Source organism: Anoplolepis gracilipes, chromosome 17 (assembly GCF_047496725.1).
Source record: "Anoplolepis gracilipes chromosome 17, ASM4749672v1, whole genome shotgun sequence".
NCBI classification, from domain to species: Eukaryota; Metazoa; Arthropoda; class Insecta; order Hymenoptera; family Formicidae; genus Anoplolepis; species Anoplolepis gracilipes.
This window is the reverse complement of record NC_132986.1, coordinates 1290273-1314057: the sequence shown is the minus strand read 5'-3', so window position 1 is coordinate 1314057 and position 23785 is coordinate 1290273. Positions and strand designations below refer to the sequence as shown.

General features: G+C 35.5%; 1 protein-coding gene across 7 annotated transcripts in view; it reads left to right on the top strand.

Moving 5' to 3' along the window:
* LOC140675391 (CCR4-NOT transcription complex subunit 6-like) overlaps positions 1–23785 on the top strand; it is a 431843-nt gene that overhangs the window by 100156 nt on the left and 307902 nt on the right. The window contains exon 4 of one of the 7 annotated variants that reach the window (XM_072909832.1): positions 16636–16706. The exons of 5 other annotated variants lie outside the window; for them this stretch is intronic. In XM_072909832.1, the coding sequence (XP_072765933.1) occupies positions 16636–16706 (71 nt within the window). Of the gene's footprint in view, positions 1–16635; positions 18375–23785 lie in introns of those variants that run through there. One more of the 7 variants, XM_072909826.1, reaches the window with a different exon arrangement.

Below are 23785 nucleotides of genomic sequence, written 5' to 3'. Positions count from 1 at the left end.
TGATAAATTAGGGAAAATAATTGTATATAAGAATTCTCGTTTTTTATTCGATAATTGAGAAAGTGTCAGAAATGGGATCAAGTAACATTGGGACAGTCAGTGATTTATATATTTGCAAGATGGTGCTCGAAAAACTGTTTCTTTTTATTTACTTGTTTTTTTATATGTTCCCTACCGATGTTACGCTACGTGATGGCGATTTTAAATGACGACGACGACAGAGTCCAGTTCTATCGTAAGCCGCTTTGCGGTCGTCTTAACAGGAAAATCAGGTTTTGGAGTCGCACATGCATTGCGCAATGTCAACGGGAGCTTCTCGCGTGATAATAAATTGTGCCCGGGCGCTGCGAGCTGCCGAGTTACGTAAATTCAGTAATTGTCGATCGAACGTATGCTGCGAGTATAATCGCGTCGAATGCGAAATATTTATGTTACGTATATAGGGTGGTCGTTAATATACTAAAGAAGTTTTTTTTTTTTTTTTTTTTTTTTTAATATAAACATGTTAATATAATAGGCTTATAAAATACTGAATATAAAATATTGAATAAAAATATTTGTTAAATATATTTTTAAGTCAATATAGTAATTGAAAGTATAAATAATAATTATTCATGAATTTTTTGTCGATAATATTTTTTTTATGAAAAATATCAATTTCCCAAAGAATATTATTCGTTAATTCTAAAATATTCTGGAAAACTGTGAAAATTTTCTATGCACAATTTGTGGTTGCATTGATGACCGATGACAAAACGATGTATTAAACATTAAACCGTAATGAACTCTATTGGTATCTTTGTATCTGGCGGCGCTGGTATTCCACAAGACATTATCTTTAAGACACTTTAAGACTTGCACGTCCGCGGCTAGCAAAGAACGCAGTTAAATCGTAGTTGTAATATGAATAACAAATAATACGGATAGCGTTGTTGGCCCGGCATCGCAAAAATAGTAGTCGACCAGTAATGCGAATAAATAACAAAGTACCGCTTTAACGTTTTCTAACATTTTTATCGTGAATTTTATACGGCAAGCAAACTACAAGTCTTTGAAAGAGAAAGAGAGAAAAAGAGAAGAGAGGCACGGTAGATGGATTACAAGTATAATTTTATAAATGTGTGAATATATACAATAATTTTGAGAAAATCAAAATTACTTTAATTCAATTCTTATAAATTTTATGAAATTAAAAAATATTTACATATCTTTTATTATAGGGAATAATCACGAAATATTATAATCAATCAAGTTGATAAACAGAAAGTTACGATGTACGTTACTTGTTTGATTCCCTTTTGCGACGCTCGTGCGAAGAACTGGTTTCGCTTTCGCGCGAATAAAGTAGATGCACCGGTACAGACGAAAGTGCATTTGGCCGTGTGTAGTCTGCTCTAAAACTGCATATCGACGTTTTACGACCAGTTCACTCGCAAGCAAAGTGCAGTTGGAGTGAAACCTAAGCTTCCGCGTGCCCTTCCTCTCTCTGCAAATTTTGCTGATTAATACATACATGCGCGCAGGCTCATTGACCGGTCATTCCATATTTATTGCGTAACAGTATATAAAATTCGAATGTCGCTTCGTGGCCATTTGTTTTAATTAACATGTGCATTACGCCGCAGAAATAGCTGAATCTCGCAATCTGCGTTCTGTTGTAATATGCAACGCTGCAAATAAACGCAATTTATTTAACAATATTGTCACAGATAGTAATTTACAATTTACATGGATTTAATTCTCCTTAAGAAAATCACCATTGATGAATTTATAAATTATATAAAGTCGATTTTTCTATCAACAAAAACTTAGGAAATAAAAACTTTTATTTTCCATATTTATTTTTGTCTTAAAAATAAAAAAATAAAAAAAAACGAATTAAACTTTACATTAAAAATAAATAATAAGATTATATTCTCAATTTCAAAATACAGCTCCAATATCTTACTTGAAATGTCAAGAATTTATCAAGAAAGTCCACAATAAAATCCTTACTAATCGATTTGAATTTCTGATGAAAAAAATATCTTATAGCTTTTCGTTGGCTGATATATACTTTATATTATGAATATCACTGCGCGATACGAGGCTTAAACTTTGCAAGGATACTCTAGTGGTCACCTGTTGCTGATAATTTGGTTACGCTGAAGAATGACAATGTCGAAAAAGTGGCATTTATGCATGCAAGTTTATTCTCGCGTGCACACAGGCGGTCTTATACATCCTTGCCACTCGTTTATCCTCGTGGATCGTGTAAAAGCGCGTGTTTTCAACGCGAACACCTCTCCATAAGGATATGCACAAAGAATTAAGCCACGCTTCGCCGCGTTCTGAATTAGGTTCTCGGCTGCATATGCAAACACTAATATAGATGCACCTACGCGTATACACTCCCGTAATGCGTAAAACACACCCGTGTATGTTCCGCATTTCACAGTGGCGGCATAGGGGCGCGTTTCCCTGTAATTCCGAACGACATTCCCGGCGCTTTTTCCCCCCAAGTTGCCGCATATGTAGAAAGTGGATGTCATAAATAAAGGAAACGGGAATGGTCGAACGGATTCACCGAGCTTCCTGTGCTCATCCTTAAGGCTTTCAATGATATATCAAATGTAAGAGCGGAAATTCTTGCTCTTTAATCTTAGATCAGTGTTTAAATAAGAGATTAAAAACAAAATTGCGACATAATTTTACATACAATTAAAGAATTAGAAAATTCTTCAGCTGTAGAGCACGATAAATTTTTTCCTCTTTTTATTTTTTCCACCAATTTTATTCCAGCATTAACTTACCATGCACTTACCGTGTAAATATACTCTCCGCTACGTATACATTCTCTGATACTATTTTATATTTTCCTCACGATGAGAATATCCAGGTTCTGGATTGTAAAATAAATACCTATTAAACTACATCCCTTACTTCTCTCTCTCTCTCTCTCTCTCTCTCTCTTTCTTTCTTTCTTTTTTCACCGCTTCTTCTTTCAAACGGGCACACGACCAGACAGCGGTAATAAATATGTATATATATGCGGTTATGATGAGAAAGAGGAGAGGCATAACTGGAGAGCAGCGGCACAGTTATCATATATGGGCACAGATCTCACTCATAATAACCTCGTGTAGAGCTATCGCACGTTCTACATACGGAGTATTCGGTAGCCGACGTGAACAAGTCGATATACGTTTTTCTCTTTGTAAAAAATTATAAAATAAATTTTTTTCCTGAAAAGTCTAACCAAATGCAATTTTCAATGGAGAAAAATTAATACTAGAACTGCGAATAACAAATTTTTATCTCCTCTGAAATAGTAAATTTGAATTCATATCGAATACGAATATTTCTTTTTGAAATGTTAACTTTTATTCAAATTTTTTTAAATTTTTGAATAGACACAAGTATATAATTCTTTTAGCATATTTCAAAGATTTAATAAATTGAATATTTTGCTATATATTGTTTTACTTTTCTATATTTATATACTTTAAAAAGTTTATTAAACATTTCATATATTTATATTGTATTTGAAAAATCTATTCTTAACTATTTACATTTTTAAAGCTCAGTTTGCGAAAAAATTTTTTTAATGGCTCGCAAGTTAAGATATTCATGTCTCGAAATTTTTATTAAAGAAATGTTATTTCGGTTTTCAAAGAGTAATAAGAAGTATCATCTACTATGTCTAATCGCCAAACACTCTGTACAGTAATATGAACGGTTATAGACTAAGTTTTACATGTCTCTCTCGTGTCATGCCTGATGACGATGACGAATGACTGCAATTGTAATTCCCATTGGCTTGCAATTACTTAACGCGAGATGAAGCGGTCAATGTAAGTGTGTAGTTCGACTTTGGCTGGTACTTAGTGAAATTAACGACGTGGCCGCGGTCACGTACGTGTCTGTCTTTTGCATAAGCAATAGACGATGCACTTTGTCGTCGTCATCGTCCTCCTTGTTGTCCTCGTTATTTATATATAGAATATGTAAGCTAAATAATGAATATTGGTCACTGCCAACGATCGATAAAGCCAAATAAAAACGTATATCCGACATTAATTTCTTTTTCGACTGTATTTCATAAATATATTTTTTTATATGTCACATTTAGTAATATTTAAGCAATTATAAAATTAATTAAATTTACAGTAGCAATATGTACTATTTAGAATTGAAATTTAGACGTAAAAAATTAATTTATAAAATTAAATTAATTTAAAATTTAATTAATTTAAAACCAGGGTATGTGTGCATACTACACTCCCTGGAAAATATAGAAAATTTAGAATTTTCAGAGAATATTTTAAAAAATTCTCTCGTTGATAACTTCCGTTCTTATACTATAAATTATAAGTATATACCTATTTCTATTTATATATTCAATGTTTTAACAAAATATTAAATATGCAGTACATATTCTTTGTTAAAATTTTTAATGATAAAAATAAAAATGTTATAAAATTTAAAAATTTTTATCTTATCGAAAGCTATTCAGTTTTTTTCAATACATTTATAAATCTAGTCCTTGAAACTTAAGCTTTGTGTTTTTCCTTTGTACGAGTGAAAAGCATTAGAAAAAAGTTTATTAAAAGAAATTTTTTTACATATTTTTTTACTTGGAATTTTGATTAAAAATACCTGAAAGAAATCAAGGAATTTTCAGAAATTTTTTTTACAAGAGTTGAATATACTTTGAAATCAAATGATGACAGAATTATAGTGAATCTTTTTCTTTCTCGGCATGTTACAATAAAACTTTATAAATACATATGTATTTATCTGTTATGTAGTAAATAAGCAAAAATTAAAAATGAATTATAAAAAGAAAAATTCATAAATTCAAATATGAAGTTCGCATTATTTTATTTTTTATCTATTTTTTTATACTGTTTTGCGTCTTCTTTTTTCTCATTCATGTTTTATTTGTTTTCTACTAGTGATTACTCGGCATAAAAGATTATATGCACAATCAGAACTTAAGATGAATTTCTAATAATAAGTAAGAAAGTTAGTAATTGTATAGTGTAAGCATAAGAACCGCTCTTCTTGCCTTAACTCGCTCTTTCAAAGTTCATCCAAAAACAAGGTGGGCTTATTTACCTTGACAACCGGAAAATAAGGTTTCACAGTGACATTTCATGAAGACTGTGTGTGGAAGAACAAGTAAGACGAGCTAAACTAACATCAATGCTTTGGAAGTCGAACAAATGCGTTTCTTTCTGACGAAGGAATGACTTAAGAAGTCTACGACGCGAAATTCAGAAATAAGAAACCTACGAAAATTATACTCTTGAGAGTAAATTTTGATCAATCGTTTATTAATATACAAAGAATTATGACGGACAATATTAATAAAAGGTTTTTTATTCTAGAAAATAAATTTTGTTTTTTAAATATAATAATATATATTATTTATATTTTTACATTAAATATAATAACACCCACATTTTCTGTTTATTGATATCTTTTTGAAAGATTATTTTTTATTTTTTTTTATTTGGCATATATACTTTGCTTCGCAATTAGGCTTACACTATTTTCAAAATGATGCTAGTCAATTGAGGTCAGTTATCCTCGTTTTATGCAAAGCGGTCGGCACCGCGTGTTATGTTGATAGGGTGTTGCTGGATGCAGAATGCGTGCGTGTCATAAAATACTATGCACGGTGCAAGCGCATAATTACAGAATATTTAAGCTGGCTCATGCACCATACGCGCGGCTCGCGCGATTTTTCCGCGCCCCTAAATATCACACGATCTCCGCTACGTTCTCGGAATTTTGGCGAAAAACCTGTGTAATGTCGGCTCGTAACTTCTCCCACGTTGTATAATTCGACCCGTTGAAATTATTGGAAAGTCATTCGGCGCCAGTGTGCGCAAGAAAACAAATTTCTCGTTGAGAAATGCAAAATTCGTTCATATAGATGTGAATTATTTCGTCTCGTTAATCGTATTTTAGACATCTCGATAAATTACGATGTTTTTATAAACTCTGTAAACTTGTTAATAGCAGTTCTTTTGCATATCTTCACGTTTTGGAAATTAATTTCAGAATATTTAAAATTATATGTATACATAAAATTTCAATTGATGAAATTTTAATAGTAATTGAAATTTTAACGAAATACGTATATATCTCATTATTATACATATATATATATATATATATATAATAGAAATAATATATCAATAATTTAATGTCTTTTTTATTTTGTCATTGTGTACGATAGTAAGATCGATTAAAATTTAAACTTTTTATCGAAAAATTTGAATGTCCGATTTGAATTTCCAGTTTATAAATATTCTTTTCACTACATTGTTTTATTTTTTTTCAAATTCAACATTTTACCGCATAGTTTTGCGACGTAATAATATCGTGTGCACTCTCGAGTATCGATGAGTATACCGGGCATTTTCCGTAGATAAGACAAGTCTTATCTAAAATGTCGAAATACAGTCGCGGCGCGCGCGCGAGTCGCTCGTTAATCGTCATTATCATCGGCGAAGGAACACTTGTCATTAATTTATAATTCTAAAGATAGAAAGCGAGAGAGAGAGAGAGAGAGAGAGAGAGAGAGAGAGAGAGAGAGAGAGAGAGAGAGAGACTCATCCTCGCTCCCGCCTTTGACTTTTTGCTCTTTCTCACGCGCGGCACAAGTTTCCTCTCTTGACGAAAGAGAGAGAGAGAGAAAGAGAGAGACTCTTCGACCATATCGTGGATCAGGGTGTGTCTTGTTTGCGACAGGATAATCCTTAAAAACTTCAAGTTTCGCGTAGGCAGTCGCTTACACATGCACCTGTCGCATGTTGCATCTTCGGCTCACCTTCGACGTCATTAGTTGTCTTACCGATAATTTGTGGCAAAACTCGTTACGATTTTCTTCTCTTCGTGTGTATTATGCAAATGCGCCAAGTCGCATAAAAGTCAAACAAATATCTGAAAGATAATTAAAGAATGTCTTATCTTTATATCTTTTATTAAATGTATATTACGAATCATGACGATTACTGAGATGAGTGCAAATTGTAAGTGTAGCGTATAAGTCATTAAATAGTAAGTAGCATATAACTCATTCACTCAATAAAACGAACGTTGCTGTTATAATTTTAAAACACGTTCATTCAAGGCATTTTTTTTTTTTTTTTTTTTTTTTCAATTTATAAATCCTTGAAGTCTCGCGCATTATTCTTTCTCATCCACTCTCTCGAATAATCGAAGTAGTTATTCAGCGATCGCGCGAAGGTTCGATTCGCGCTCGAGGTTACGAATCGCTTTCGCAAAAGTGATCCGATTCGCGCGCAAAGAGGATTGCCCTTTAACTCGACCGCCATAATAAGAGCGGAACGGATATACAGTTGGTGTTTCATGGCGAAACCTTTCGTGATATGTCACGGTGGAGGAAATCGAGGAACGGGATCGCAACTCTCGTTTGTGTATGCACGTATGCGCTCGTATAACTCTCCTCTGTGTCTGTACGTATATATATGTATATGTCGACCGAAGTTTTGTGCGCGCCATTATTGTGCCCCTCTCACGATCGCGTTTTCTCTTTTTATCGTTCCATCCGTCAGCGGCGAGCTGCTCATTATTTGCAGTAAGACAGCTGCCGTTATCGCCGATATTATTAGCCGGCTCGAGCGGATATCGTACACGGCGAGGTCAATATTAATTACGATCGAATGCACTGACAGCGATGTTCGAAAAACGCCTGTTTACGGAAACATCTGCATTGTGCATTGTCTACCCATCTCGACGTTGCTCGATCCAACGAACATTAAGCGTGATTTAATTGCCATATAAAGAGCTCGAGATATATGCTAATAACGTTTTTTGATAGGCTTCCTCGGGATAAAACAAACATTCGATGAATTTTTAATGACTTTTTAAATGCGGTTTTTTATTGAAAATACACATTTGATATATTTTATTAAAAATATATACATTTTCATTAAAAATTTACACACATTTCGAAATATTTTGATTTAAAACATGTTTAATACTTATATAAAAAATGTATATTTAATATATATTTAACGTAATTACATTGATGTAAAAAACTTTTAATGACTTTTCAAATTTTTATTAAATATGTATAACACATTTCGAGATACTTGAACATATTTAATAAAAAAAATATAAATTTAATAATGTATTTAATGTAATTACATCGTAAAACTTTCACAAGTAGGTACATATTCTATTATATTGATGTGAAAAACTTTTAATGACTTTTCAAATGCAATTTTTATTAAATATATATGTATAATACATTTCAAAATACTCAAAACATATTTAATAAAAAAAAATATAGATTTAATAATATATTTAATGTAATTACGTTGTCGTAAAACTTTCACAAGTACATATTCTTCCAAGTGTTAAAACGTTAAACTTAATTTTTTTTTATTCGAGGTATTTGCATCAAGTGCAACGTCGTTGCCAATGTCATAATGGTTATGGACTAGTTTGAGAATCAATGATTTATGGTGTTTCTGGTCGTTGTGTGGTCTGTGTAAAATTCACCATTCCCGTGACTTGACACTTTGGCACGCCCGCCGGTCCTTCACCTTCGAGAGGGCTGTTACTCGCGCGCGGTCGTTTCAAAATCCCAGAGTTTCTCGCGTGCTCTGTACTCTTGAACGCGCGCAGCTTGTCACCGTTCACAGCTTTCTATTACATTTATAACGGCGTCAAAGTCCGCCGAAGAGAGTCCTCAAGTATATCCTTTGATGGCACTTTGCGCCGCTTTGACGGCTACGGAAACGCGCGTATCGACGTACCAAAACTTGTCGTCTCAGACATCGATAAAGTGTATCGATTATCTCGTCATTTCTCGCTGTAATGGCGTCACGGTAAAAAAAAAAAAAAAAACCGCTTGAACACGTTGATAGGGACGATGTTGGTTAATGTCATTTTTTAGATTAAAAAAGTAAAATATAGAACTAAACTACTTTTCTTTTTTTCAAAGTATATATGCAGAAAGAGAGAGACTGTCGTTTACTTCTTTTTTAAACTGCTGTTTCTTTTTTTTTTTTTTGTTCAACAAATTTGCACAATATGACGTTAACAACGCTTCAATCTCTTCCGAGTTTGCTTATCCAATCTTTCAAATCTCAACGGGGTCGAGGGAAAAAAAAAAAAAAAAATTATCCCGTGCGTAATGAAGAATTCACCCAGCTGCGACTCGGTCGCGAATTCGAGGACGAGAAGAAAAACTTTTTCCAGGTCACGAAACCACCACGTCCCAGCGCGTTTATTCGAACGAGGGAAAACGTGGGCGCATTATCGCCATGCGATTTATCGCGAAAGTAGGTGCGGAAACATCGCGAAGAGACGCCGTTTATAGGAGACCCGTTCTCGCGATAGAAAGAGAGAGGAGAGGAAGAAAGCATGACTTTCTACTTCGTGATGCATCGCGAGACGCGTATACGAAACGTAGGCACGCGCGAGAAAAATCGCCGTCGTTCGAGCTATCGATCGCTATCGAGTGACAAACGAGTCGCGATCGAAACGCACTATTTCTCTTTCCCTCAATCTCTTCCTTTTTTTTTTTTTTTTCCTGCCGAACGAGTTTCTCCGCGAGAATATAAATATTAGTCGCAGCCGATAGAGAGATTAATTGCCGTCAATGACCGAGTGATAAATTGCACCGGGTGTCTCTTTTTTTCTCCCTCCTACCCGTCCGAATTTATTACGCTCGGCTGGTGGAATAGTCTGCATTCTGCTCTCGCCTTGAAGCATAACGAGCGAGGCAATAGCTGATAACCGGTATGTATAATAATCTGGACACCTACGGTTACGCACAAAGATCAGAATCTGCATTTTTAGATCGTCAGATTGATAAAAAAACCGAGTCCGAGTAATGCACCGTCGAATTCGAGAAGTTTGCAATTTGAGATATATGCTGACTTTAATTAAGTCGATACTGAAATGGTAGGTAAAATTTACGACGGATAAGATGAATTAAGCGAATTTATAATTTCTTATCGACAGCATTTTTATACATCATCGATACTATAATATACAAAAGTAGTAGATGTAACAAAATAATATAAGTGAATATTAAAATAATAACGATTGATAATATTATGGTAATACAAAATATATGTACATAATAATGAAATTAAAATTTTGCCAAAGAATCTGAATCTATTGAAATAATTAAGGTCGATTATTATCTATACTCATCGTTTGACATACTTTTCGTAATTTTAACACAGTTCTTAACGTAATGATATAAAGCTCTAGAAGTTTTTATCGCGCGGCAAGGTTCTTTTATCTGTGGGAAGCGGGATCCGATATGATCAAGCTCTTAAATGCGTTCGTTCATTAAGGATGTCAGCAGTAGGTGCCGCAAACGCGCGCTTAAAAAGCTTTCGGAATTTAATTAGGCGACATGATTACGCGGATTATACGTTTCCGTCTACAAATGGAACTCCATTTAGATGTTATCTCGGGGGTGGGGACTGCGTCGACGGCAATCGAGTTGTCGCGCTGGATCGTTGAAATATCGAAAGACCCCCCGATAAGAGGAGGTGTATCCAGATTAGAACTCCATTAAATAGCCCCGCTCTTGGAGTTTCCTAAAAGCTTTGTCCCATTTACTCTATGTCATTGAGTACTTTAAGGACCACGGTACCCTTCACTCCTTTATTTTTCAGACAATGGAAGCTTGCGCGCAAAGTGTCTCTTCTTGCAAGAATCTCGCTTTATTCTCGAGTTTTAAGCTTCATTTAAAAACCAGTGTCGATGTATATTTAAGAGACGAGAGTGTAAAAATTCATGAAGCTTGCGCAACTCTGGAATTACAAACGTATACTTTTATCATAATTTAAATACACGTGCATATATATATATATATATATATATATATACATATGTAAAATAAAATTTTGTGAAATAACATATAAATAAATAATCTAATGTTCGCGTGACCTTTATTCTTAATTATGTATGTAGATTTTGAATTCCTATTCCCGTTTGCTTCTCGGGTATATCGGGTACGAATTGGTTGCAACAGTTAAATTTGCGACTTTACGTCTCTCATTTTCTCGGGCCCGACTTGTTTTCGCGCGGATGATTTTTTAGCCAAGCTATAAATCGGCGTCGCGCCGCCGCTTGAGAAACCACCATCGCCATTAAGCCACCACAAGGTTGCATACAAATTCCGCCGGCGGTTTTCAGTGCAACTTGCCGAAGAATCATTCGACAAAACAGCGTCGCGTCGGCTCTCGCCGTCGAAGAAACGTTCCGTTAAAATCCTCCTCGTCTCGCCGTCCTCGCGCTGTTAAAACGACGCCAAGTTCGACGCCGGTTATTCATTAATGCTAATGATCCGTCGTTCATCTTCGTCGACCGGGAAAATTCGCGAATTACAAAACTGACGCGAGTCAGTTATTATAATACCTACATCGAAAGTCGCACACGGTAAATTTTATTGCAAACTTGGCGAGATACTTTTTTTTAGCTAAACTTTTATCCTTTTCTATTGTAGTACTAGACGTGACTATCTAGTACTTATTTTTCTTTAAAATTGATTTAATTAACTTTTGCAGCGCAAGAGTCTCACGTGTCAATAAATTTGACGCTAAAAGTGCGCTTCGTATACTACGTACGTAGTACGTATATAAATAATAACGTGACGCGGAAAAGTAATTTCGCCGAAAGCAAAGTATCATTATACTTTTGTTCCCTATGGGACTTTGTCCTTCTCCTTTGACCGGCGGACGGGAAACAGGAGGAATTCCCGCGTTTCAATTACCCGAGCCAATTCTATTGTGAATTCGATGCGCGAGAAAGTCCCGCGGCGAAACGCGAAATGAGGCGTCCGTTCGCCAACAACGTTGACCAACGGCAACTTCGTGTTCGGTTGCAATTCGTTCGATTCGATATAGCAGCCGTTCCGTGCTCGGCATTCGATAACGTCACGGTTATAATACTCTGATTAAATTTCACGACGCAAGAGATAGAGAGACAGAGCGAGAGTCGGGGCGGGGGGAGGGGAGGGTGGGATGCGAATCGAGATGTAGGACTTTGTAATAGTTACTCTATTAGTTTTACAAGGGCGGGATTTTCCACAGTGGCCGTTAGAGAAAGTTCCTCGGAGATGAAACTCGGAGGAGAGTTGCAATTCGAATTCCATCCGTGTCGCGGTGCAACTGGGTAAATGCGGGTTAGAAGGGATGTACAACGAGTGTGGTTGCGATCGTGAATCGAAATAAGGACAAACTATCTACGGATTTACAACGTGCGATAAAATCGATTGATCTTATTGTAATTTAACGTAACAAACATGGGTAAATCGATTGTTTTAACTAAGCGAGGAATGAATAAAAATTACAAATTTTTGAGTAAAAGTTGATTCAAGTCATGCACTTTTGTCATTCTCAGTCATTATTAATTTATACAAAATAAATATAAAGGTCAAAATTTTTTTTTTCTGAAAAAAGACTTAAAAATCCAACGTTTCTATTATTTCACAGAATCGTTCCTCGATTAGATAGTAGATTCGTTTCGCGATTCGTTGTGCAGCTACTTTTAGGACTTGTTCTGCTTTTTAACCCATTAACCTATTTCAATCAGACATTTCTAAACGTAGAAACATTGAATAAAACGTGTTTGATACAATCGAAAAGTAAATGACGTTCTTATAGAGAGAAGATATTTGCGGCGACAGAAATTGTTCAATGACGAGAAGATTATTTATATTCAAATGATCGCGGTTAGTCGGCGGTTAGCAATCGGAACAGATGTGTGTTTATGTGGGCCGAGAGAAATAGTTTGCGTTCGCGTTTATGTTCCGCCTAAACTTAAACGGCGTGAAAGAAATGCGATTTGCTCTCGCAAAGCGTTGCGAAGAGAACTGAGCTCAAAACAAACAGAAATAATAATGAACGAGTTATCTTTTTGACGGAATTCAACGCCTCCTCCGTGTTCTCATAAATACGCGCCTTATAAGCGTGTGTATGGTACATTGCGTGCCAAGTGTCGCCACGCAACGTGCGCCTTTATCAACGTAAGGACATTAATGTTTCATTTCCGTCGGCTGCCTGCTGGCTTCATGAATCCGTGACAACGACAACAACTTTTAATTTGACTCTGCTCGACTCCAACTGCTGGAATCATTCCACCGCGACCTCTGACCTAGAAGTCTTCTTGTCGGCACATCAGCTCGGTTATGACCTATATACGAGATATTTATTTCAGAATGATGCTATCTGTCAAGAACTGAGGTATCGCTTGCTTTTCAACTAAATCTTTGCGAGTCGAGTTAGTTAGATTAATCATTATTTTTGAAAAGGATTGCTTGCAATACGAGTGTAATTAAAACTCATATATAATCTTTGTACCAGAAACATTTTCTTTAAATATTGTACTTCGACTCTTTTGAAAGAGTTCAAATTGATTGAAAATTAAGTGATAGTTTTTGAAAAATTTTTCAGTTTTAAAATTGATTCGTATGGATTATTCATTTATTTATTTTTTTTTTTTTTTTTTACTTTTTACCGTTTTTATAATTAGTAGATTAATATTAATTTTTGATAATTTTATTTCAAGTATGCTTGAAACAAGAGAATTTATTAATGTTTTATCTTAAAGTATCACTTATGAAAAGCTAATTTTTGTTAATATTTTCTCAAGAATGAGAAGAAAGATAAAGATACTTTGCTCTCTATCATTAATTTATTTTATTAAAATATCATTCTTGTTGATTCTTACGAATGAGAAAAGAAGAAACTCTATTCCTCAGCAAATTTACTTAAACAGAATTTCTCCAAGACATCATTACTAAGATATTTAAACTATCGAAAAAATTAACAAGAGATTTTATAGCCACATAAATCGTGAATGCCACTATTGCAAGAATTCAGTCACCCATTATTATTAATTCATCTTGGTTACTAGGACATTTTCGGAATCAATTAACGAAAAAAAGTACTCGTCCATCATTGCGGGCGTTCGCCTTGCGGCATCGTTTTTCTTCCGTGTCACCGGACACCGGGAGTGCGCGTTTTTCTCGACGCGTCCTTCTTCCTTCTGAAATTGAAAAATTAAGCGAAAAACTCTCGCGGCCCCGAACAAATGGCGGCTCTTCGGGACTTATGACGGCGGCCGTCCTGGCCGGCGCGGCGCAAACACCAACAGCTAAGGAAGAATTCGAGGCGCATTATCCTTGACCGCGCGCTACGAGATAAACGAGCCGTGTACCGGGCAGGACGGAGCGAAATGGCGGTGTCGGAGATTGCGGGAAGAAATTCGGCAAGAACGTTCCTTCTCTTCCTGCCGTTGGCGAGTTATGCGCTTAATGCGAGTAACAGTCTTGGACGATCGATCGGTCGATCGATCGATCGATCGATCGACCGACCGATCGAGAGCGAGACAGTGCTCTATGAAATAAACGTTGTATCCGGATGAAATCACCGGTTTCCCGACCGATAACGTGAGAAAGAAGTTCAGTTGACAAGCTGCAATTGTCTACCTGAGAATGAACGAGCCACGGTGGTCATCGATCGTGCGCAAAGATTGGCCGGAAGGAGAAAATGCAAGCGGGCGCCAGAGTAAAGTAATTTACTCTGTAAAATCGCGAAGGAGGCGAGTTTATGGGGCGAGTATCGATCTCCGAGTTTCGCGATTTATAACGATAATAATATGAACAAGACATCTCGATCAATGGTACTATAGTTTTTTCTTTCTTCTTCTCTTCTTTTGTCATATTTTCAGTCACATTTACAATAATGATTAATTTTTAAACATCGCACAATATCATAATATTACTGCTGTCTAATGTAGCTTATTGTTAGTAATAATGAAAACTCTCGATTTTTTAATTTAATGGCGAAAATTAATGTTTTTTGCAGTGTCGTGCAAATGATTGCACATTACGAATATAGCAAATATTTTTATATAATCGAAGAAACACTCATCGCACCCAGGGATGCATATATATGAATTTTCGGATGTGTGTGTATATGAATTGGGCTGCGTAATTTAGTTATTAATCGTCATGATGTATAGAAGTTTCCTAGGCTTCAACTGGCTACATTAATGCGAGTCCAGGTTAAGTTTAATAAACGCCGTAATATCGTCGATTAACTTTTTTCATAAAGACCCAAGAGAGCGAGGAAAAGGAAAGTGTAATTGCTCTGACATACTAACACTTTTTTAAAGTGTATACAAAATATGTACAAAAGTACAAAAAAGTATAGGATGCTAAATGTCAAAGTGCACATTAATGACTATAAAATAATATAATTATATTAGAAATTATACAAATCTATTTTAAATTGAGAAATATAAAGGAAGAATATATATATATATATATCGAGAAATGTTTTGATACATTATAAATTATGAGATAAAAATAAAAATATTAGCTATCTGATTATGACATTAAATAATAAAAATATTATTAATAACACTTTTATTATTTAATTTTATATGCTAGATAAAGAATAATGTTTCTATATGTTCTTATACGTTTTTCTACTGAATTTTCTCTAAAGAGAAAAGGAAGAGAAAGGAGAACTGTAGGAAAAGAAGTGGCGAGCAAGTGGACAAAGGCGATAAAACGTAAAAACGGGAAGACTATGAGAAAGAGAGAGTAGGATTCGCTTGCACTCTCGCATACTCCTCTTCTCACCCTCTTTACTTTTGTCGGTGGCACTCCCTGAGAGAGAAATCTGACGTGGAAAATGGAAGTAGGCGTCGATATCGTCGCCTTCAGGCGATAATCGAACACACTGCATCGAGCTGTAATCGACATTCAGCTCATCAACCAGCGTTCTCTTTTTCTTTTCTTTTTTTTTATGGGGACAAATAAATTGCTTTCTTATCGGCGCGTATGAACACTTTTTCTTCATTAATTTATCGAATATCTTTTTGACTCGCTATTCGCGTCATAAAGGCTGTTTCACTTTGTTCGTTAAATTTAGTTGTTACTGAATATGTTACAAGTAGAATATAATAAAAAATTAAGTACATTAACTGTAAAAGAATAAAAACTAGATTATTTATTAGAATTTATTTTGCAAAATTAAATAGACTAAAAGATAAGCGGATTAACGTGTAACAATTGATACAATGATATACGTATTGTTTCCTATTATGCTTTTAGAATAATATGGTGGTGTTGCTGGAAAATAATATTCTTTTTTTTATCGGTCATTATAAATAAAAAAATGGTGCTTGTTAATTGCGATAATGAGCGTAAATAAATATCTTTTGCGCGGAATTCTATTTTGCGAGTTATTTACATTTATTTAATAAATATGGTTTACCTTCCATGATGGATACTCGCAAATAAATTGGTGAGCACCACAATTCCTCTTGACCGTTCGTTATCTTTTCTCTTTTGCTTGGCGTATTTCTCTTGTTGCCATTGTGAATTACTATCATGTAGACGGAATATAGCATAGTTGAGAATTTCTGAAACTACGTGTGCAGCAAATTCTGAAAGTACCTCACTCGAAAATAATTTACTTATATATATATATATTTTATAGTACTGTTACTACTATTATTATGGTCATTCATTGATTTCCATTATTGTTTCCATTGTATTAGCTCTCTCTATTGTATTATTTTACATTTATGCTCAAAGCCAGTGCTAACGTCCCTCGATCTTCTCTGTTCCAGGTGAGTTACGAGCTGTTCCGGGATTATGGCAGCCCGTTGACTTAGAATTATACCGAGTCTCCGACATAGTGGTGAGTAAGCGGATAGATAACATCGAGATTTATGGTCCGAAGTTAAGCCGTCGAGAGACTTTATCGGCGCGGCGTAACGATTCTATCTCGACGAAAGAGCGAGAAAGAGATCGTTCAGCAAAATTTCGAGAGGCAGAACTGGAAAGCCGTGTCTCTCCTCCCTACATATATAACCGCGCGAAATTCTTCTTATCCGATGTACAATCTGCCCGCTGAAAGTATTCACGACCGCCCGCGACAACCTGCGGCGAAGAATGCCGCATTCGCGTTTCGAAACAGTCCTGCCTGAGCCGAATACGTCAATCACTCGCGTATTTTTTTCGCGAATATCCGTTGAATTACGAGCGAATACCACGGCATTTGAGCGAGGCCCCGCGAGCGAAATACGGTTACCAAGATTCTTTCCCGTCCATATGTTACCGGCAGATTACATGGTTGGCGGTTTGAGAATTGATAGTTGCGTCAACGGCGAATCGCTGACGAGTCGTTAGAAACAATCAATTTCTTCTTGGCATCGTATGGCTTTCGGTGAACGAGGTACAAGGATTTCGCGATATGAAAACTATATGTTTTAATATTAGTATCTTACTTTCTCAACCGCTTATTGTTAAGAGGCTCAGTTTAATCTCGACAAATTGATGGTGTTATAAATGATATGAAAGGAATGTGTCAAATATATGATAAATGAATGAATAAATCTCTGCTTCATTCTACGTTATATATCACCGATATAATGATGTACAATAATAAAAAGTCAAAAACCCACAATACAAAAAAAAAAAAAAAAAAAAAAAAAGCGAAGGGAGAGATTAGAGAAATGTAATATAACTTTCAACTTTATTAATAACAGCGATCGATTTTAGGTAGATTAAAGGATTCGATATCGAAAAATAATACGTTTTCGAAGTAGGATACGTTGTATACGTAAGCTGTATATTCTCGCGGATTGGAAGGGGAGCGAAAAATCCGTGGCAACTGTGCGCTTATTATATCAGTCGCAAAAAGCGAGACACTATCGGCAGGTATGGCGGCGGCTGCAAGGGCGAGTCGCGCTCGTCTTTTTCCCGCATTTATTCCTAACAATTCCTCACGTCCTTCGCGTACCACCGCCGCGGTCTGACCGTCATTATCGCCGACGGATACGGCGTATCGCGTAGGAAAGGAAAAGAAAAGGGGCGGAGGGAAGAGGGGGCGCACGCGGAATTGCAGCTAGCGCTTAAATCTACTGATTATCGTGCACTTTGCACACATTGTTGCAAACGCGTTTACGATAATCTCAGCCGCGTTGAGGATGAGAGACCGAGTTCCCTATATCCGTCGCATCTTCACAGGAAGTGGTTCAACTGTTTGTAATTACGCAAAGTGATTTTGTAACGACGAAACATTACCGGTAGAACTTGTCGCTTAAACCTGAAGGGAAATTTTTTTCTAAGAGAATATTGAAGAAAATTATGATTTATTATACAACTTTTTTTTTTATTTTCAATGTAAAACATTGTAAACATTTCTCAATAGGAGACTACTAAATGCGTGGGATTAAAAGTCTCTTGAAGTAATATCCACTTTAAATTAAACAAAGAATGAAATTTTTTAATTGCATTTAATTTAAAAGCTGTCAATGTGTCGATATTTTTCTGTAGAAACTTTCAAGTTAAATAGGGAATTTATATTGTCAATATTTTTTTCTCTCATAATTAATTATAAATTTTTCTATATAATATAATATAAAAATCAATTCTCTGTTTATTTCTCTTTAATTTTTAATTTCTTTTTAATTTCAGTACATGGAAAGCAAAACTTTTTAATTTATTTTTGATTAATATACATGTACAATATTTTTACTTATTTGTTAAATTTCAGCTAACGTAATTAAATTTAATTATTACATCTTGTAATATTTCAATACTATAATACTGATTTGAAGTTTGTAAACCGTTCGACATACGCTTCCGGTAGTTTCATTACCGGTCGATAACCGATTTCGGATTGAGTCACTACATTAGTAACATGCTGATAATTATCAATTAAAGCGTCCTTTAAATGCGGCGAATTCGACATAAATTGGTAACGCGATACACCCAACCATGATTAACCACATCGCAATGCTTCGGCATGACTTAATTAGAACGCGTCCACATCACGTACATTGTGTGCACTCGATATTTGACGCAGAGTGTGCGTCGCGCGAGCGATCGCGATGATCGTTACGTTACATATGCGTACGCAAAACGTCGCGCTAGTTCGGCGGCGACGACGACGAGTGCGTGGTAATTACTAAATCTCTGTTAATTAATTTCGCGATAATCGAAAAGCCGGTATGGGAGGAGATTAATCATTTTCTCTCTCGCATGCGACGCGGCAAGCTCGACAATTTTTTTTTTAATAATTGCATTCTAATGGCGTATCTGCATCGTGAAAATAAAACGGCAGTTATCCCTCGTGCCGTCAGGTTTTAATCAAAATAGGAATAATAAAAAAAAAAAAAAAAAAAAAAAAAAAAAGAATCGCGTATCAACTCTGAGAACATTGAAACTTTATTTTTCAATAAAACTTTATTTTCATTAAAAATTTGAGTTATTTTAAAATAATTTTTTAACAAACTTGAAACTTTTTTTTAGAGTATTTGTTAAAAGAGCTCTGTTTTGATGTTTTTACTTGCTAAAATATCAGAAAAACATTAAAAATTTTAGAGAATTTTTTGAGTCGAGTCGAATGATGAGCTTTAATAAAATTTTTACAATGAGAAAATTGCTTTTTGAATCATTAAAAAAGCAAAAACTTGACAGTTTGAAATACTCGGCATACTTAGTCATTATGCCGTTATGAGCAAAAGGAGTCAGATCGCATTACTAATTAATTACGCACTCAAGCCGTACGTTCGTGAGAAGTAGACTCTGCCTATAAGTGTCGAGAGAAGCAGAAGAGAAAAGGGAGAGACGGAGAGAAAGAGAGATAGATGGATAGATAGAGAGATGAGGAAAAAGTAATAATATTGCTTGATCCTGGCCTGATCTACTTCGCGGTGGATATAATAGTTATTGTACGACGACAGGCAAGATGGATTAGCGCGCGCGAAGCCAACAGGAAGTCCGCGATCTTCTCCGTTCCAATTTAACTGTTCCGAGCTCGCGCGAACGCCGTTTACACATAATAATTACAACGATTTCTACCAGCGAGCCAGCGCTCGCTCCTTTGCTCTCGACTAGTCGCACCTGTTTCCACCTGCCTCGTTCATCACCGATTATGGTACATCGGGTGCATAACACGATGGTTATTATTACAATTGCTCATCGGTATTATGAATATTCTGATTACAGTGATTATCGTGTAATTATATTATTATTGCATTTTATTATCTTGAAGTGATTTAAGTAATCTTTATTTAACTTTAATTTAATTTAATTCTATGAAAAATTGTTGATTTTTTATTTGATCGGAATATAATATCATATAATAATATACATATATTTTCTACGATTCTTGGATGGCTCGTCCTAGATTCGAAACAAATGAAGCACTATATATCGCTAATTTAAGTTGCCTCATTCGAGCGTAATCGATGAGACGCAGGTGTACGTTAGGTAGTTATGCGCTGCCGATTGAACGGCCGTCGTAATTGATGGCCGAGATGACCGCGATAGCTCGTTCGCAAGTCGTTGCGAGAAGGCGTTATGAATACCGCGGGCCATTGTAAATATTCCTACGTATACTCCTGTGCACATTTCTCGTAGAGTCGGCGCGATTTGTAACGCTTATCGCGCGTGTAAGTCGAGACGTGCCGCGCGCTATTTGCGAAAAGTCCTCCAACAGCCACCGGCGAAATACCAGAGGTCTGCAAATTTGTTTTTATACGTTTGATCGTACTCCACTGGTGCGGTAAAGATAATTTTCTGCCGGATGTACCTGTCTAGTAGAGAAATCTTTAAATAGAGCAATCGGAAACAAGTGTAATGTTAATAATTAATATTTTTTAATTTCCCGTTACATGATGGACACATTCATAACGCTATATGTATATACATATAGTATATAGGTTATTGTTTTCCATTAACCTCTATTATTTTATTATTGATTATTTTTAAGCTTTTTATTTTTTAGAAAGTTTATATTAATTATCCTTGGGTTCTAACTCCAATAAATAAATATTAATGAGAGCGGTAAAGTTTTATAATATTCGTTTTTATCTACCTTGGTTTTATTTTATGAATTGACTCTGGGGTTACTTAAAATTTAAATCGCGGTAATTTTCATTTATTACGTTATACAACGGATAGCACAGTAACACGAAATTAATTTTCTGGATTTTATATTTTACAAGGACTATATATATATATATACATTGAATTGTTTAACTCCAATCCGTAATCTCATGCTCCCGACTGATTAAGGTTAATTAAAACGATAAAATTAATCTCAGTTTACGATAGTTGCGTTTGCTCAACGAGGACAATCAGTCTGGCGTCAATTGTTGGCGTCGCGGCGCCGATGCGTCTCTGTAAGGAGCACTTCATGACACTTTGAGAAATCGCGCTTCCCACGGGCGTGCTCTCCGAGTTAACCCGGTCTTCGAAGTTAATGGGTCTTCGTTCATACTCTTTATTTTTCGGCCCCATCTTTTCATCCCGCCATCTTTCTCTCTTTCTCTTTCTCTTTCTCTTTCTGTCCTAGAAAAAGTATTTCTTCGAAAGATCTCTATGATTTTCTACATTTGCGCGCGAAAACTCTTTCATTAAACAGCGGACACGGCCAGGCGGAAAATCGTCCAGGGCACAATAGCCGAGAATTCTACGGCGATCGGAGAAAAATCCGATCCGTGTAACTCCCACTCCTTTCTCTCAGAGTTTTAAAGCGCATTGTTGTTCTCTTGTTTGACTGAAAAGGCGCATCTCCTTTTGTGGATCTTATGAAACGACGCTATCAAATTGTTTCCCAACAGCGACAACGACGCAAAAGTTCATTCTATTTTCTTTCTTTCTTTTTTTTTTTTTCCCCATTGCAACGTTCTACCTCCGATAATGTTTAATATATAAATTGCTGAAGATTGTATTGCTCAAGATTTTATATCTCTCTCTATGTTTATTGTAAATTAAATAGCAATTATGAAAAGCCACAAGAATAAAAATTTTCAAATTCTTTGTGGAAACAAATTTAATTTTCGAAAAATATATATAATTATGAAAAAAAAAATATATATATATATATATATATATATATATATATATATATATATTAAAAGATTTATAATTATAAGAAATAAATAATTATATACTTTACAATTTTTTGTTATTGTTTGTTTGAAAATTTTTCGTGGCTTTATATATTAAATTTCTCAAAATATATTCTCAATCAATTATATACGCGTAATAAAATAATAAAAGAATTAATGCAACGCTTAGATTCATAAGTAAAAACTTTTAATTTTCGTATCTTACTGAAGATACTAAAGTTTCAAGTTGTCTTTCGCTGCTCTTCTGATCAAGAGATAGCTATAGAATAACACGATTTTTTCCAAACGCGGGCAATCATCATCAATGTGATTTCTGGGTCAAATTTACTGCAATATAAAACTGTGTGACTCGTTGAGTGACAGCATATTCTCCGCAAGCGGTTTTAAATGACTGCACTCGTCGTTGTCGCTCTTTAAAGTCGCACCATCCGGCTATCTGCAATAAAAAGAAAGAGAGAACGAGAGGAGGAAGAGAGAAACGTATCCTCCTTTCTTCGATTGCTCAAGGCGCATCGATCTTGAAACTCCTCGCGGAAATGGGTCGACGACATTTCCTCGAGAAGGAGAGCTAGCTGGCAGGACGAGAACGTTGGTAGCTCCGCAGGACAAGGAGGATTTGTCGTTTACCACCAGCTGCCGACAAATCTTCTCCGACGAGATGTTTTAGCGCCGAAGGGATCACCACGCGCGTTTCCCCTACATATACCCTTGTCCACCATGTGTCTATGTCTTTACCACGTTAGCAACCAGTCTTCTTCGACAACGATGACAACGACTACATGGCCACGGTAGATGAAGAACTGTAGAAGTTCGTTGACATCTTGTTGGCTTTCTCAAGCGACAACAGAAACTAGTCGCTCTCTCTAGATGAAGGTCTTTTATTTCCAAATGTTCGAGATTGCCGGCTAGATTTTCGTCTCTTATGCTGGACGCTCGACAGAAATCCCGACATCCGAGATGTTCTATTTCGAAGCGATCAAGTGGAATCTCGTCGTCTTTTAGTTAAGCTCATCGTTGAAGACGTTCTAGTTCAGATGTTGGAAACCGATTATTTCGGTGAGAGAACTTTGCGAAGGGTCATCGTTGTCGTCGCCATTTCGAGCGCGCGAAACCGCTGAAAATTGCTGAGATTGTCAGCGCTGCAAATTGCGGTTGGTGGGCAGAAATGCTGCGACCTATTTTAAACAAACCGGCGAAGACTGGAATAGTCTTGCATTCGTTGGGGATGTTCCACTTTGGATATTCGCGATACAGCGACAAGTCCTGGAAAGCCGATCAATTTTTATTTAAGCTCGACGATGGCAGGATATTCTACTTCAGATCGATTTCAGAACGGTCGACAAATCCTGATGTATTTAATTACCACTTTTATGGGCCAGGAAACATCCTATTTATTTTAGGTATCTTGAATCAATCGGTAAATTCTTTTTTTATATCTGAAAAAGATTCCGAGGTATTATAACTACAATCTAAGAATTATCTTTCACCTAAAATTATATATATATATTTTTTTTACACTTTTTATTTAAAATTCTTATTTATATTAAATTTTTTTATTTAAAAAAATTTTCGAGTTATGACGAATTTGCGAGATGATTTCATAATAATGTCGTGTAACATTTTCATAATTTAAAGCGTTATTTCTGCAAAAGACTTCTTAATTTGGAGGATATAAATATGATCGAAATACCAAAGACGTTAAAAGAGATACAATGAATTAATTATCGAAGTAGAAGAAGAACACTTTGTTTATATAATTTTTTTATTCGATAATATCTATTCTCATTTTTTTATTATCTTTTTGTAGAATAGAAAAGTAGGATATATATCTCTTGCAATCTTGAAAATTTTA